This window comes from Fukomys damarensis, unplaced genomic scaffold (genome assembly GCF_012274545.1).
Source record: "Fukomys damarensis isolate Sample0158 unplaced genomic scaffold, DMR_v1.0_HiC HiC_scaffold_16, whole genome shotgun sequence".
NCBI classification, from domain to species: domain Eukaryota; kingdom Metazoa; phylum Chordata; class Mammalia; order Rodentia; family Bathyergidae; genus Fukomys; species Fukomys damarensis.
Window position 1 is genome coordinate 70285539 of NW_022900928.1, and position 14491 is coordinate 70300029.

At 39.8% G+C, this 14491-nt stretch overlaps 1 protein-coding gene across 2 annotated transcripts in view; it reads left to right on the plus strand.

The window, feature by feature from the left end:
* Positions 1–7639: 7639 nt before the first annotated feature.
* The window catches only part of Crtam (cytotoxic and regulatory T cell molecule), a 28002-nt gene continuing 21150 nt past the window's right edge, over positions 7640–14491 (plus strand). For both annotated transcript variants that reach the window (XM_010618037.2, XM_010618038.2), the window contains exon 1: positions 7640–7913. In XM_010618037.2, coding sequence (XP_010616339.1) covers positions 7868–7913 — 46 coding nt within the window. In that variant the 5' untranslated portion in view covers positions 7640–7867. The remainder of the gene's footprint in view (positions 7914–14491) is intronic.

Genomic DNA, 14491 nt, shown 5'->3' on the forward strand with positions numbered 1-14491 from the left:
TTCATTCTACACTACTACAACCCATAGACTACATTTTCAAAGTAATTATATGTTAAGCTAATAAGACTTAAAAATAGGCCTTGACTGCAAATCTGTGCCCAGGATGTGAATACAGATTTTCATTGACACAACCATCCACTCCCCTGGCAGGGCTGGCTTCCTGTGGAGATGTAACAGTGAATGCTGGAATCTGACAAAAGGCCATGCTATGTTTAGCCTTCTGGCTGGCTCTCAGCTGCTCTCTGCTTGACAGATTCCCAAACTCATTTTGGCCTTTTGTGATGTATGTAAAGGCTGCCTGCACATCCAGAGAAAATCAATCAGTGTACTTTGGATTTAAGCTTAAATCAGCAAAATGTGGTGGTGGTGTTTTTGAAAGTTGTTTGAGGACCAGAAAAAAAAATCTTCTCCCTGACCACACAGAATATTTCATTTTGCCAGAAATACACACGTGAAACCCAGATGGTTGCTCTTGGCCAGGGGAAAATGCCAGAGTTTATTTAGCTTGCCAGTTGCTGTTGTGCTCTTGGGGCAGTCCTAAAGGTCTGTGTATCACCGAGGAGAATGTCATGCTGAACTAAGAATGATATTCAGTCAAACAGAATTGGGCTGGGATCCAGGCTTAGCTGCTCACAGGATGCCCTTACCTCCTTTCCCTTGTCTAATAGGCATAATAATTTTTTTTTTTGCCAGTATGGTTGTGAGAATCAAATAGAATAACACATATAATGTATTACTATATGTACTAATACTACATGTTAGTGATAATAAAATACTGCATACTAATAAATAGGTAATTTATTTGCGAAGGCCAAAATCAAATCTTACATGGAGCCACCCCACTCTTCTATGGGGAATATCTGGGATGAGAAATAAAAATGGCATAATTTGTATGGAAATTGCACCACTCTTCTCCCCAGAAGTGAATTTCTGTCTTAAGAGAATGATAAAAGCGAGATTGTTGATTGAATTTTGTGATGTGCTTAGGAGCCCCCCTTAATGACCACCTTCCTTCTGTATAACTCTTTATAATTTAAAAAACAGTTTTCACTTGATCCCCATAATAATTATACAGGGTAAAAATATCAGGTATCATTAACTCATTGTATGAAGGAAACGAAGATCTTGAGGTTGTGAACTTATTCATCATTCCCAATACTTACTGGTTGCTATTTTCCTAGCAGGGTGATAGGCTAGAGCTACAGTGGCAAAGAAGAAAGCAAGGTGCCTGTTCTCGTAGATAAGGAGACAGATAAAGAGTACATAAACAAGATAATTATGGATGCTCCGAAACGCTATTTACAAAATACACTGGGTACTGAAAGAGCAACTTTGCCATGTATGGTAGGGGATTCTGTTGTGGAAGGGTGATGTGTGGAGTCCCTGAACAGGGGGCCATTAAACCAGGTGAGCAGCAGCTGGCCATGGCAAGGAGCTGTGCAAAGACAGCCCACAGAAGCTATGGATGCAGAAGCCCCCAAGTGTGTGGAGGTGTGGTGGGGAATTTAGCTCAGTTGATCCGTCACCTGTCTCTCAAGCACAAGGTCCCAAGTTCGATCCCCAGTAGAAAAAAAAAAAAAAAGAAGAAGCCCTAAGTGAGAAAGACCTGGCCAGGTTAGAATAGAAGATCCTGGGGGCTGGGAATTTAGCTCAGTGGTGCGGTCGCCTGCCTCATAAGCACTCATAAGCACCTGCCTCATAAGTTTGATCCCTGGTATCAAAAAAAAAAAAAATGAATAGAAGAGCCTGGAAACTAACAGTAATTGTGATAGAAAGAAGAGACAAGGCCAGCAGCAGGTCCGCACACCCACAGACATAGGACCTCACAGAACACGGTTAGTAAGTTACCACCATGACCAGAGAGCCTCACACTTGAGCAGAATTCAGCCCATGGCCTGGCTCTGTTCAGCCTGCAAGCTAAGAATGTTGCTTACAAATGTAAATGGTTGAAAAAACAAAAAGAATATTGTTTCATGGCTTATGACAATTATATGAAATTTGACTTCCAGGGCTAGAGAACACTTTAACAGCAAAAACCCTACGAAATGTCACAATGTAAGATAATTTCTGCCCTTTGCTCTGTTTAGTTCAGAATTAAGCGACACTAGTCTCCCTAAAAAGTTTTGTAAATGAAAAGAACCATTGTTAATCTTGCTGACCAGACACGCCCCCTTCCCCTGGTGTAGAATAGATAACTAAATGAATTTTAAAGGTAACCTCCCCAACCAGAGAAGTGTCCATCTAGGCTGAATTTCAACTCCCTTGCCACCATGTTTTGAGTATCAGCAATGTGAACTGTGAAAATGCAGTGTAACCACCTGAATGAGATCAAGGCTGTAAAACCCTATAAAAGAAGGAGTTGTAACCCCATGAGGGAATCTATCAGGGCACCGCCATTAGGTGTCATCAATTCCCCTTGATGGAGTAAACTTTTGTTATTTTACTTCTATTCTGCTGCCTCTCTGTGTGTCACTTGCCAGTTCCTTATATAACACCAGTATCTACAAAGTTTTATTCATTAATTCATTGACACAGTGCCTATGGCTATTTGCAGTAACAAAGGCAGTATTATTTCTCCATGGTACAGGGGATGGACACCCAGGCCTTCAACTAAGCTACATCCCCAGCACTTTTAATTAATTCATTAGTTAATTAATTTTGAAATAGGGCCTCACTAAGTCACTCAGTTGTCCAGCTTGGGCTCAAACTTCCATTCCTTCTGCCTTAGCCTCAGACTAGCAGAGCACTGAGCTAGAATTACAGGTGCACGCCACCAGCTTTGTCTACAAAATATCTTAAATATCTACTGGTTGGCTTTTTGGAAAGAATTTGCTGATCTCTAATGTAGACTTAGGTAAAATATTTGGATTTTATTCTAAATCCACAAAGTCTAGCAGAAAAACTAGCTTAGCTGGCAAATCAAGTTCAGCATTTACTGAGCACTTGGATTTATCAGGAACTAAATTGCTTTACACATGTAAACTTTAATCTTCTGGGCAACTCTGCTTAGTAAATACTGTTAGTCCCACTTTATATAAGGGGAATCTGTCTTTGAAAGAGTCAATAAATTGACTGAAGTCATAATTAACAAGTGTTGGACCTGATGCTTCACCATTCCAGCCTAATTCCAGAGCCTGGACAGTAGTTTTCAAAAAAAATTTTTTTTTAAATTGGTACTGGGGATTGAACTCCGGACCTTGGGTTTGCAAGGCAGGCAGTGGAACCACTGGGCTAAATCCCCAGGTAAAATGTTTTCAAAGAAATGTTCATGAAAATATTGCAGAAGTCTGAAGTACCTGGGAGATGCTTGGGTTTTCAGAACACAGAGGAGACACCATGACTTTTCCTCTAATCCTCTTGTGTACAGGGAAAGACATGAAGGACAGTCACCCATCCCCACAAAGTTCTACAAGCTGGGACTTGACAGCAGCCTTTGCTGTGGAGGTGCATTCCATCTGAAAGCAACTCTAGAATGATGTTGTTTTCAGTATGCCCCATTTGATCACTTAAATAACGAACCTACCTCTGTGAAAGCCCAGGTTCACAAGGATGATTTCTAGGCAGAAGACTCAAGAGCAAATGCTTAGTGGTCCCTCCCATTTTCCAGGCAGACCCAATCTTACCATGGTTCCTGAGGTGCATCCCGAGCCACCTAGGTCTGTGGGTTTAAGTAGGTTCTTTTATGTAACACACTGCAAGTGCTTTAGGTACTGGTTTCTATTCAAACCTCCCAGTCATCTTAGCATTTAACTATTGCCCCATTTTACAGCTGAGGAAATGGATTAGTAGAAGAGGCAAGGGATGTGCTAAGGTTACATGGGGGCCAGTGACAAAGCCCAGGTGACAAGCCAGGCCCTGTGTGCCTCCCACACCCATGCTCATCCCACCAAGCTTTGTGGCTCCTAGGAAACTTTTTTCTGAATCAATAACTAATTTCAAAGGTTGCTGGTCTGGCTTAGAAACTCCATGGTATATTTTACATCAGTGCTCAAAGAATTGTGCCCCTGGTGTGAATTAGCAGCAGCATCTGCCCGGAAATGAGGTGAGTCCACCTCTTCCCCTGGCCTTGGGAAAGGCCATGATTCCCCACAAGAGTTGTGAAAGGTCAAGAAGAAAGTTTCGGGCTGTCTTGTAATTGTAATAAAAACCCCACTGGAGTCTACACATGGGAAACCCCCTGTTTGTTTTGACCCCTACAGTAGTCTACTGTTGACCGAGTTAATGTCTCCTTTTTCAATCCCCCCGCACACACAACCCAGATGATAATGGGAAAAAGAGATGTTTATATTTCTAAAATCTGTCTGAATTAGTAATGAAACAGAATATAAGGATCTCCTGAAATAGGAATCAAAATGGCAAATTGGCAGTCATTTGAAGGGCAGCAGAAAGTGCCACCCCCAAATATTCTGCTTTGGCATAAGAATCATTTTGAACTGAAGCCAGTTGGGAAAAGGAAGGTATAAGAAGAGCTCTCTGATTTCCCCTTATTTGCCTAAAAGCAGAACCTACATTTACTCAGATGTCCTTCTCCCCTCTCTACCAAGGACAAAGGTTGATTATTGGAGAAAACTTTAAGATCCTTATCAGTCTGGAGAGGGCACCAGAGGGTTCTACATAACAAACTTCAGTTTCTCACAAATGTGCCATTCCTAAAGACTTGAGATACTTTTCCTCTGGTTACTACTTCTCTAAAACGCCATTGTTCTTTGTTTAAAATATCACGTAGGGCAGAATTCTAAACCACATCTTTGAGAACTATTCATTCTCAATATATGTTCCATGCATATATGAAATATACATGAAATTGCTTCATTTTCTCCTTAATTTTTTCATTTACTGGGGTCCCAACTAAGAACTCAGAAAGGTAGGAGGAAAACTAGTTTTTCTTCTCCTACTCAGTAGTGAGACCACCTCCTTACAAAGCGGTCAGGAGACACATTTCCATTAGAAAATAAGCAGGTCACTCCGTGACCACTACACTCCAACCTCATCTTTTCTCTCCATTTTCCCCGAGCAGCCACAATCAGCCACCCTCCCTTTGTACACACTGTGGGCTGTAGGCTGAGCATGTGTTGGTGAAAGAGTAGGAAGGACTGTGCAAACCACAAGGCACGTCACCGACCAGCCTGCCTTGCAGTGTTTCCCCACGGGCAGTTTCCTATCTCTGAGTCTAGGGGGCTATGCAACTTTGGACAAGGTTTTCAGCCAATTGAACAGCAAGCATACTGTAGGTGGATAAGGTACATTCACTATGGCCCAAAGCACAATTCAAAGTAATATCTTCTTTACTCCATTAGAAAAATGATGCCAACCACCCTTTCAGGCTTCAGAACAAAAGAGTATGTTTACATCTTCATATGGTCAGTTGATTAATGCTTTTGTTCACTCACTACTTGACAACCCATTTCAAATGAAAGTCTGTCATTTTGCCTGCTTAATATGAATTAAATTAATCAAACTTGTTTATTTGCACATTATCTCCCCCAGCCGATAATCTTTGTAAAACAAGGAAATTATAAAAAAATGGGCAAATGAACTGAATAGAAACTTCTCAAGAGAAGTATGAAAGGCCAATAAGTACCTAAAAATGTTTAATGTCTTTATCCATCAATGCTATGTCGAGATTCCACCCTTTTGTAATTCTATCTCACCCTAGTCAATATAACTATCATCAAGAACACAAAAGACAAATAAATGGCAGTGAGGATGAGGGAAAAAGGAACACATTGATGCTGCTGGTGGGTTATGTAAATCAGTAGAGCCATTGTGGAAATCAGAATGGAGGTGTTCAAAAAACGAAAAATAGAATGACCCCATGATCCACCTACGCCACTCCGTAGTATACATCCAAAGGGCTTAAAGTCAGTACAATGTAGAGATAGTGTACGTGTACACTCACATCTCCTGAAATACAGTTCACAGTAGCCAAGACATGCAAACAGCCTAGGTGCCCATAGACAGATAAATGGATAAAGAAAATGTGATATAGATACCCAATGAGTATTATTCAGCCATTAAGAATAATGTGATCATGCCATTTGCAGGAATACACATGGAACTGGAGACTATCATGCTGAACAAAATAAGGAAGACTCAGAAAGACAATATTGCATGTTTTCTCTAATATGTGGAATACAAAAGAAATTTTAAAAGTGATGACATGAAAGTACAAGATAAGAGGAAGTGCCAGGCATGGTGGTGCATGCCTATAATCCTAACACTACGGAAAACTGAAGCAGGAGAATGTTCAAACCCTCTTGCAGAGGAGTGCAAGAGATTAGCTGCACACTAGAGACCCAGAGAATCCAGCCAAGGACCTGGATCCCACAGCAATGTCCCACACAAGTCCTGCTGAAGGCCTAGAGTCCAAGGCAATGTCCTCCACGAGTCTAGCCAGTGGCCTAGAGCCCAGGGAAATGTCTTACGCTGGTCCATAACAAGGATATGCACTGGGAATACACAAAGGTCAGTAGTGGAAGCCAGAAAGCCCACATCAGTAGGGTGAAGAATCTGTGCCATCAGGCTGAGGGATCTACATTGGAGCCAGGAAGTGATGCTCATGATGAGGATCAGAGCTCCCCTGACCAGAACAGCAGCCATTCCCAGTGACAGTGAGGCCCCAAGCTCCTCCTCCTGCAACAAGAACAGCCAAGTTCAGGAAAACCAACCACAGCAAGCTTCTACTAGAAAATCAACAGCCCACGATCTTCCCCTTCATTTCTCTTTTTATGTTATTGGTAACAATCCTCAGGTGGGTCTTCCACACCCAATCCGTGCTGATTCAATTCATCTGGGCATTCCAAGTTGATCACTGGTCAATCACCACAGCAACTTAGCAACTGAGCAAGACCCTGTCTCAAGAGAAATAGAAAGGAATGAAGGGAGGGAGGAAGGGAGGAAGAGGGGGGAAAGGCAGGGAGAAAGAAAAAGAGAGGGAAGGAAGGAAAGAAGGAAGGAGGGAAGGAAGGAAGGAAAGAAGGGAAGCGAAGAGATGGAAGAGAAGGAGGAAAGGAGGGAAGGAAGGAAGGAAGGTAGCTCAGTGTGAAGCACCCAAGGTCAATCTTCAATACAGCAAGAAAAAAACAGGAGAGGAACAAGGGGAAGGTAAAAAAGGGATATCAGAGAGTATGATGGGGGCATGGATATGATCAAATATGTCATATACATGTATGAAAATGCCTCAGTGAAACCCAAAATTTTGTAAAACTAATATACACAAAAATATATATTGAAAAACAAAAATGTTGGCATCTTAAAAAAAACTGATTTATGTTTCACATTTAATCACGTCTTAGAGAGGTGAATGCTAGATGGAAAAATAAGTGAAGAGATGGATGGATGGACAGGTGGATGGACAGACAGATGAATGTGCAGATTTCAAATGTAAGTAAATATATGAAGGAATAAGTTTGGCCCCTGATAACCATCAAAAGTCATTACCACAGTTAAGAATATAAAATATTCACAGAGGTTGCATAAAATTTACCTAATTATAATTATTTAATAAAGTAGAAAAGTAAAAATAGGAGCGCCATCACTACACAGAAACCTCTTAGCGTTTTTCCCACCCTTTCTCCCCACACAAGACTCGCACTTAGTTGACTTAGTAGTACCTCCCACGTGCAGTCACTAACATCACTCACGCTTCTCCGCAATCGAGTTGACACTGTGGTCCCCAAAATGTTCCACCAGGAGATATTTTGGGGGCAGCAAAGTCAGAGGGACCTCCCAGAGCAGATGGAGGAGTTGACACACGTGAGTAGAAGTCACAGAGCCCCTTCCTCGGCCCTCTTCAAAAGAAACGACTCTCCCGCATTTATTTCAGAGTCTAGAGGAAGTTGACAGGGTCACGGTGGCACAGCACAACATGTGGTGGGGAGTTCTCAGCCTGCTGTCTTGGCTCCCTTTACAAGGTAAGAGCTTAGACTGAAAGTCTTTATCACTCAGCTGACTTCGTATTTTGTCAAATGTACTCATCACTTGGTCAACTGCACTCATGTTGGACCGACTACGGAAGCAAGTCAGGCAACCGCTAATTCTTTTCAACAATCAGAGAGGCTACTATATTTATTTAATCTCTTATTCAGTTACCAAAGGGTATATAGTAAGGGACACTGTGCATGTCTGTGGTTTCTACATTACAGAAAAATGTGGCAAGCTTCCAATGTTCTGTCTTTTAATACATTACCAGGTGAAAGAGTATCAGTTTTGGATTTTAAACTCCTTGCTGTATAAGATTTCACCAAATAAGTTACTTTCTCTGAGACTCAGTTTCTGCATCTTGAAATGAAGATGATAATAATGTTTGATCTGCCTGGATTATTATAAGGATCTAATTTAAAATGTTAACACTTTGGAAATGGTAAAGTGCTGTATCACCCATATTTAGTTCACAGATAATGAACCCAGTGAAAACCATGCTTATTTTACAAAAGTCAGTTATATTTTACGTTTTCCTTTAATTTGGTTTCTTTTATTTTTTTGGTTACCGGGGATCAAACTCAGGACCTTGTGCTTGCTAGGCAGCTGGCAGAACCACTGAGCTAAATCCCCAGCCCTCTAACTTGGTTTCTTGAAGTTAATTGTAATCTACTATTATGAAAATGAAAGAAGACACATTTACCTTTAAACTCAGATCAAATTATTCCTACCCAAAAGTGGAGGTAAGGGTAACAAGAGACAGCCTCCAGCGTCCCCAGGGCTCTGATGGTTCCTTATTTCAGATGTGCACAAAAGAAGCCACTTATATCCATGTGTGGTAAATGTATGCTTGCTTGTTTCCAAATTCTGAATCTGTAGTTCTGTTTCATGAAACAACCTCTTCGAAATGTCCAGTGATTATAGTGGTAATTGAAAGATGGTGTTTTAAAAAATGAGATTTCCTATTTTACATAGTATTTTAATTCCTTATTTTATACACTTCAATTAGTGCTCTCCTCTTTGGCCCCTATGCCCAAGGCACATAACAAGCATTCAATTTTGGTAATGAATAATACTAGTTTCTTCAATGAGTGGCTTAAAGAAGAGCCATTCAGAAAGAGTACTATTTAGGTAGCTCAAATGAGAATGATTTCAATTATTCCAAAGTTTAAAGCCTTTAACTGACCTTAACTTTTTCAGGCTTTGAATTTTTGCCTCACAAAACATTTAGAAGTAAGTTTTTAAATAAACAGGAAAAATTGTATCTTAAGATAAACCTAAAACAAGCTGAGCACAGTGGCTCACAACTATAATTCCAGGACTCCAGAGACTGAAGCAGGAAAATTCTCATTTTCTAATGATCTGAATTGCAGCACACTTTTGCTCAATACTTCATAACAGTCATGTAAATAGGACTCTGGTTTAAGAATTTACTTATTGTGTGTTTTTGTTTTTAATTTAGTTCTAGCCACTATTTTTGATATAATAATTATAGAGCAAAATTAACATCATATTAAAATATTTCTCTGAAGTTATATATCTTTATTCATTTTACTCATTATTTCAACAAATATCAAATATTATTCTGCACTAGCCACTGACTGGGAAGATAAAATAAATGAATGACAAACAATTTTTTCCATGAAAGGTTTGTATTTTATCCACAGAAATTTACCTGTAAAAGTAATGTGCTGAGTGATGCAGCAGAATTATATTCTCTAGAGGAGAGAGTAAGTCGTGGTGGAAAGTTGGGGTAGGATAAAGGGCCAGTTGGGGAGTTTTGAGAGAAAGGATATAATGTAAGCTGAGTCTTCAAGCTGAGTCTTGGAAGAGACACGAAAGGTGTTCTAGGCCAAGAGTACAGCATAGCAAAGGCAAAATGTCTTTATGGGATTTTTTTTTTCTGGTACCGGGGATCAAACTTAGGACCTTGCACTTGCCAGGCAGGTGCGGTGCCACTGGGCTAAATCCCCAGCCCTGGCAAAGTATCTATAAGGTCTGGAACTTTCAGGACACAGCAACTGACTGTTTGCATGGAGTTTCTGGAAAGGAGTATATCTAGATGATACTGGGGAGAACATGGAAGAAAACTCATTGGGAATTTTGGTCTGATTCCTATAGGAAATGGGAGCCATAGCAAATATTTTAATGAAGGGAGAGACACAATCAAATGTATACTTTTAAACTATAGTTCGAGAAGCAGATAAAGATGATGAATTAGAGGAAGGAGAGCATAGAAGATAGTTATTGCAATGGTCCAAGAAAGAAATGATGGAGGCCTCAACTTAGGCAGCAATAGTAAGAAATAAATAAGGAGGGAATAGGAAGAAAAAAAAAGACAGAACAAGTTCATTAAAGAAATGTTTGGGAGAGAGAAGGGGCTGGGATGGCTGTCAAGTATCTGGTATTTAGTGGCTGGTGATGACATTAATTTATATAAAGAAACGCTGGAATGGAGTAGGTACAATATCTATATTGAGTCTGGGAGGGGAATAGGGGTCAGGAGAAAGAATGAGTTTCAGTTAGACACGTTGAGTTTGAGGTCCCTGCAGTACAGACTTGTTCTGCCTTAGTTTTAATTTTATTATATACATGGATTGGGATATTGAGACAGTAAAAAGAAAGAATACTTTATTCTTCTTTTTTCAGTCTACCATGATGATCTCTTATAGAGGTAAAGATCACACGCAACTCCCAAAATCTTGGGAAAGACCAAGGAATCTTTTTTGTTGTCAGTTTTTTGAGACAGGGTCTTGTTAGGTAGCTTAGGTTGGCCTTGAACTCACTATGAAGCCCAGGCTTGCCTTGAATTCACAGTAATCCTCCTGCCTCAGCCTCTCAGATTCTGAGATTAAAGGCATATGCCACCATGCCCAGCATCAAAAGACCAAGGATTCTTCAAAGTGTACTAGTCTTATCTGTGTGCACTTCAGCAAATGCCTGTGGATGCTCCTTATCTTTCATTTGACATTTGGACACTTGTGCTTTGGCATGAAACCATCTACTGACAAAAGAATTGATTCATGGATTCAGGCAAGGAGATGATGGTAAAGGTCACACATTCTGTATCCATATGCAGTCTTTGTGACATAATGATGTTCTAATCTAGGGAACACCACATATACAATGATGATCCCTTATGATCATAATATAGCCTAGGTTTGTAGTAAACTACACCACCTGGAGTAGTGTAGATATACTCTGTGATGTTTGCACAACAATGAGATCTCCTATAGGCATTTCTCAGCATGTGTCTCTGTGTTAAGCAATGCACGACGGTGTTAACCAGTCACAATCTATAACCCCAAGCTCAAATATAGGTTTTGTAAAATATGGCCATGCAGGGCTGGGCACCTTCAGTCACAGAGTTAAAAACTAAGCTCAGAAGCTGATAATCCACTTAATCAACCTGATCTATCCACAGGTGACCTCCTAAGAGGGACTCCATTATTGAGTTTGGTATGCAGCTGTGAAGGGCTAAGGTAAGACCACTGAAGGTAGGATAGGAAGAACTAGGAAGGAGGCCCATGGCACTCAGGGGCTACCTAAGAAAGGCTGGGGTGAAGATACACGGCTTTAGAGTTTACAGGGGAGGAAGTGGTGAGCAAAAAATACCTCACACCTCATCCTTCTGGCAACAAAGGTGAAAGTCTGACTCCAGACTTAGGTGAAAGAAAACTGAAAAGGCAAATCCAAATCCCAACCTAGTTTCTTTTTTTTTTTCCACCTTAGTTTCCAATGGCAATGAGAAGATCGTGAGAAACTTTTTCTTTAAAAATGAGTCATAAGATGGGCTCAGCATCCTTGTCTTGCAGTTTTTAACAAGACCTAGGCTCACTACACTGTACAGTATTTTTAAGCTTACAGCTGAAGCAACACTGGGGGAGCCCGTGGCTTCTCACTGGGGCTATTCTTCCTTCCTACAATGGTTTCCTGTTGCTAAATAAAACATAGGGTCTATATGAGAAGACTGTAAGATAAGTCAGCCTACAAAGAAAAAAAAGCAAGCCTTGCAGCCAGGAGCAGAGAAAACAGCTAAAATTCTATGCCTCAAACACATCCACTTCCACATGCAACTCAGGCATCTACAGATGTCACTCTGGACAGCAGCCTGAAATTATAAATTCTCAACGGCAAGAGCATATGCTGATGTTTGGATACATAGTACGTTAGCCTATGCTAGAAACCTGTACCACATTTTATCACAATTTTTAAGATTAATGACACCATTTAACTTGTAAGCATGCATCCTAAAAGAAAGCAAATTATATACACACACTTAAAAAATGGGAGTCATTTATTTCTAAACATGCGTCAGATAATCTCATCACTTCCATGTTTACCAAATGCAGCCTTTCTTTTACACCATCATACCAAAGCTAAGAACGTTGAAAAACTTCTAAGTGGCAACTTCTACCTTCAAAAGATGAAATCAGGGCATGTTTTTATTTTATCATTTGTTCAATGTGTAATTTTCTTTCAGTAACTTCTCCCCCATTTCTCAGGATTCTTATTATAACAAAAGGCCAAAGATATCAGTACCACCAGGAAGCCAGGCATTAAACCATTCCTTGTTAAATCCACACTGTAGAAGTTTCTGTAAGGAATTAATTTTAGAGAAATATAAAACATGCTCATAAAAATACAAGAACTAGAAAGAAAAGCAAGCATCACCACAGTGCAGTGGTAATTAGTTCCAGATCTAAACCTTGGCTTTGAAGCTGTTTAACCTCTGAGCTTGAATTTCCTCATCTGGAAACTGGAACAATGATACCCTCTTTACTAATTTTGGGCATGCGTAATTGGGCTTGCTGTTTGCAATGCTTTGTGCTTGTTATATTTGAAACACCTTTCAACCATCTAAGTGGAGTGGTCAGCTAAGAAAGCTAGAAGCCAGAAGATATGGTTTGTGTGGTGTACATAGACAGAAATGACCCATGGTTGGACCACTGTAGCACAGAGGGCAGATTGATAAGAAGAACCTTGGAATGGAGGATGAGAGGGACAAACAGCCAGTGAGTTTGGAGAACAAAGAGAGACTGAGATCTAAGGAACCAAGTAAGGATACTGTCCTGGGGAGCAGGAAGTGATCAGCTAGAGCAAAAGTACACAATAGGATGAATAAGATGAAGTGAGAATGGAATATTGGTTTTGCCAAGGAGAAAGTCTCTAGCAAACTTTGGAAAGATCAAATTTCAATGGAGAGAAGTGGCTTTTAAAACCAGATCAGGAAAGGAAAAGTGGAACAAGCAGACACGGATAAATCTTTAGAATAATTTTTCAACAAAAGGGGGAAGCACGGCAATAGTTAGAGAGGAATGTGACGTGTAGTTCCATTTTTGCTTCTCAGTATGGGAAAAATAGCATTACGTGTGTATGTGCGTGCTGATGAGAAGGATACCACTAAGGAGGGAAAAATGATAATGTGGAGGAAAAATGGGACAACACAGAAGAAAACTTCTTGGGTAAACCACAAGGGATGGAGTGGCTGCCTAAGTACAGAAATAGGGGAAGAGACCATAATTCCTCCCAAATAAGGCCCAACCAGAAAATAAGTCCTAGCATGATTTTTCAGGATTCTCATAATATGAGCCCTATCCCAAAATAAGCCCCAGTTAAGATCGTCAGCCAGATGGATGAATTATGTTCATTACAACATGTGATAGACATATTGAATGATAATATGACATTATTGATATATAATTAAATATAAGTAATATTATTGTCACTAACACTTAAAAGAAATGATAATATAAAGTATAGTGACATATTTGTAATTATCTAAATGGATGCCTGTGGATGAGAAGTAAATGCCTATATAAACAGATGAATTTGAGGCTTATTGCTGAATGACCAGTCAGAGTACAGACAAAACACATGAATAACATGCACACTTGATAATGAACAAATATGTTCATGTCTAATATGAATCTTCATAACTCATAATGTTATAGCAATGCACTATGAGCAGGCTAAATTAATGCTCATTTAAGGAGAGCTCTATTGTTGGGCAGGAAAGATTGGAGCCAATGGTTTCACAGGAAGTGGAATCCCAAGAAATTCAGTCCAGGATTTGGGGTTTGGAGAGTTAACAACAACATTCTAAAAAAAAGATGACATGACTATATTTTAATAAATGTAGATTTTTGTACATGAATGAATGGATAAATGTGAATTATTACACATGAATACATGTAGATTATTGTACATGAATAAATGTAGATTGTTGTACATGAAAAAAAATAAGACATCCCCTGGAAACAACCCTAGTGTGTGTGTTTTGAAGCAAAAATTAATATAAGCCTAGGTCTTATTTTCAGGGAATATGGTAAATCTACAGGGATATAATACAGGTGGATTCTGTAGAGTCTAAAAGCAAGTAGATTTGATTTGGTGGGAGAGCAGGGAGAAGTTCCTTTTCTGATTGGCACACTTTTTACAGAAACATTGCTACACACATATTCAAGTAAAAGTTAATATCTCAGTAACCAACAATATACATGATGAAGAAGGGAGAGAAGGGAAAGAGGATTTCATAATTTTATTATTTCAGGGCTCTAATCTCTCTTTC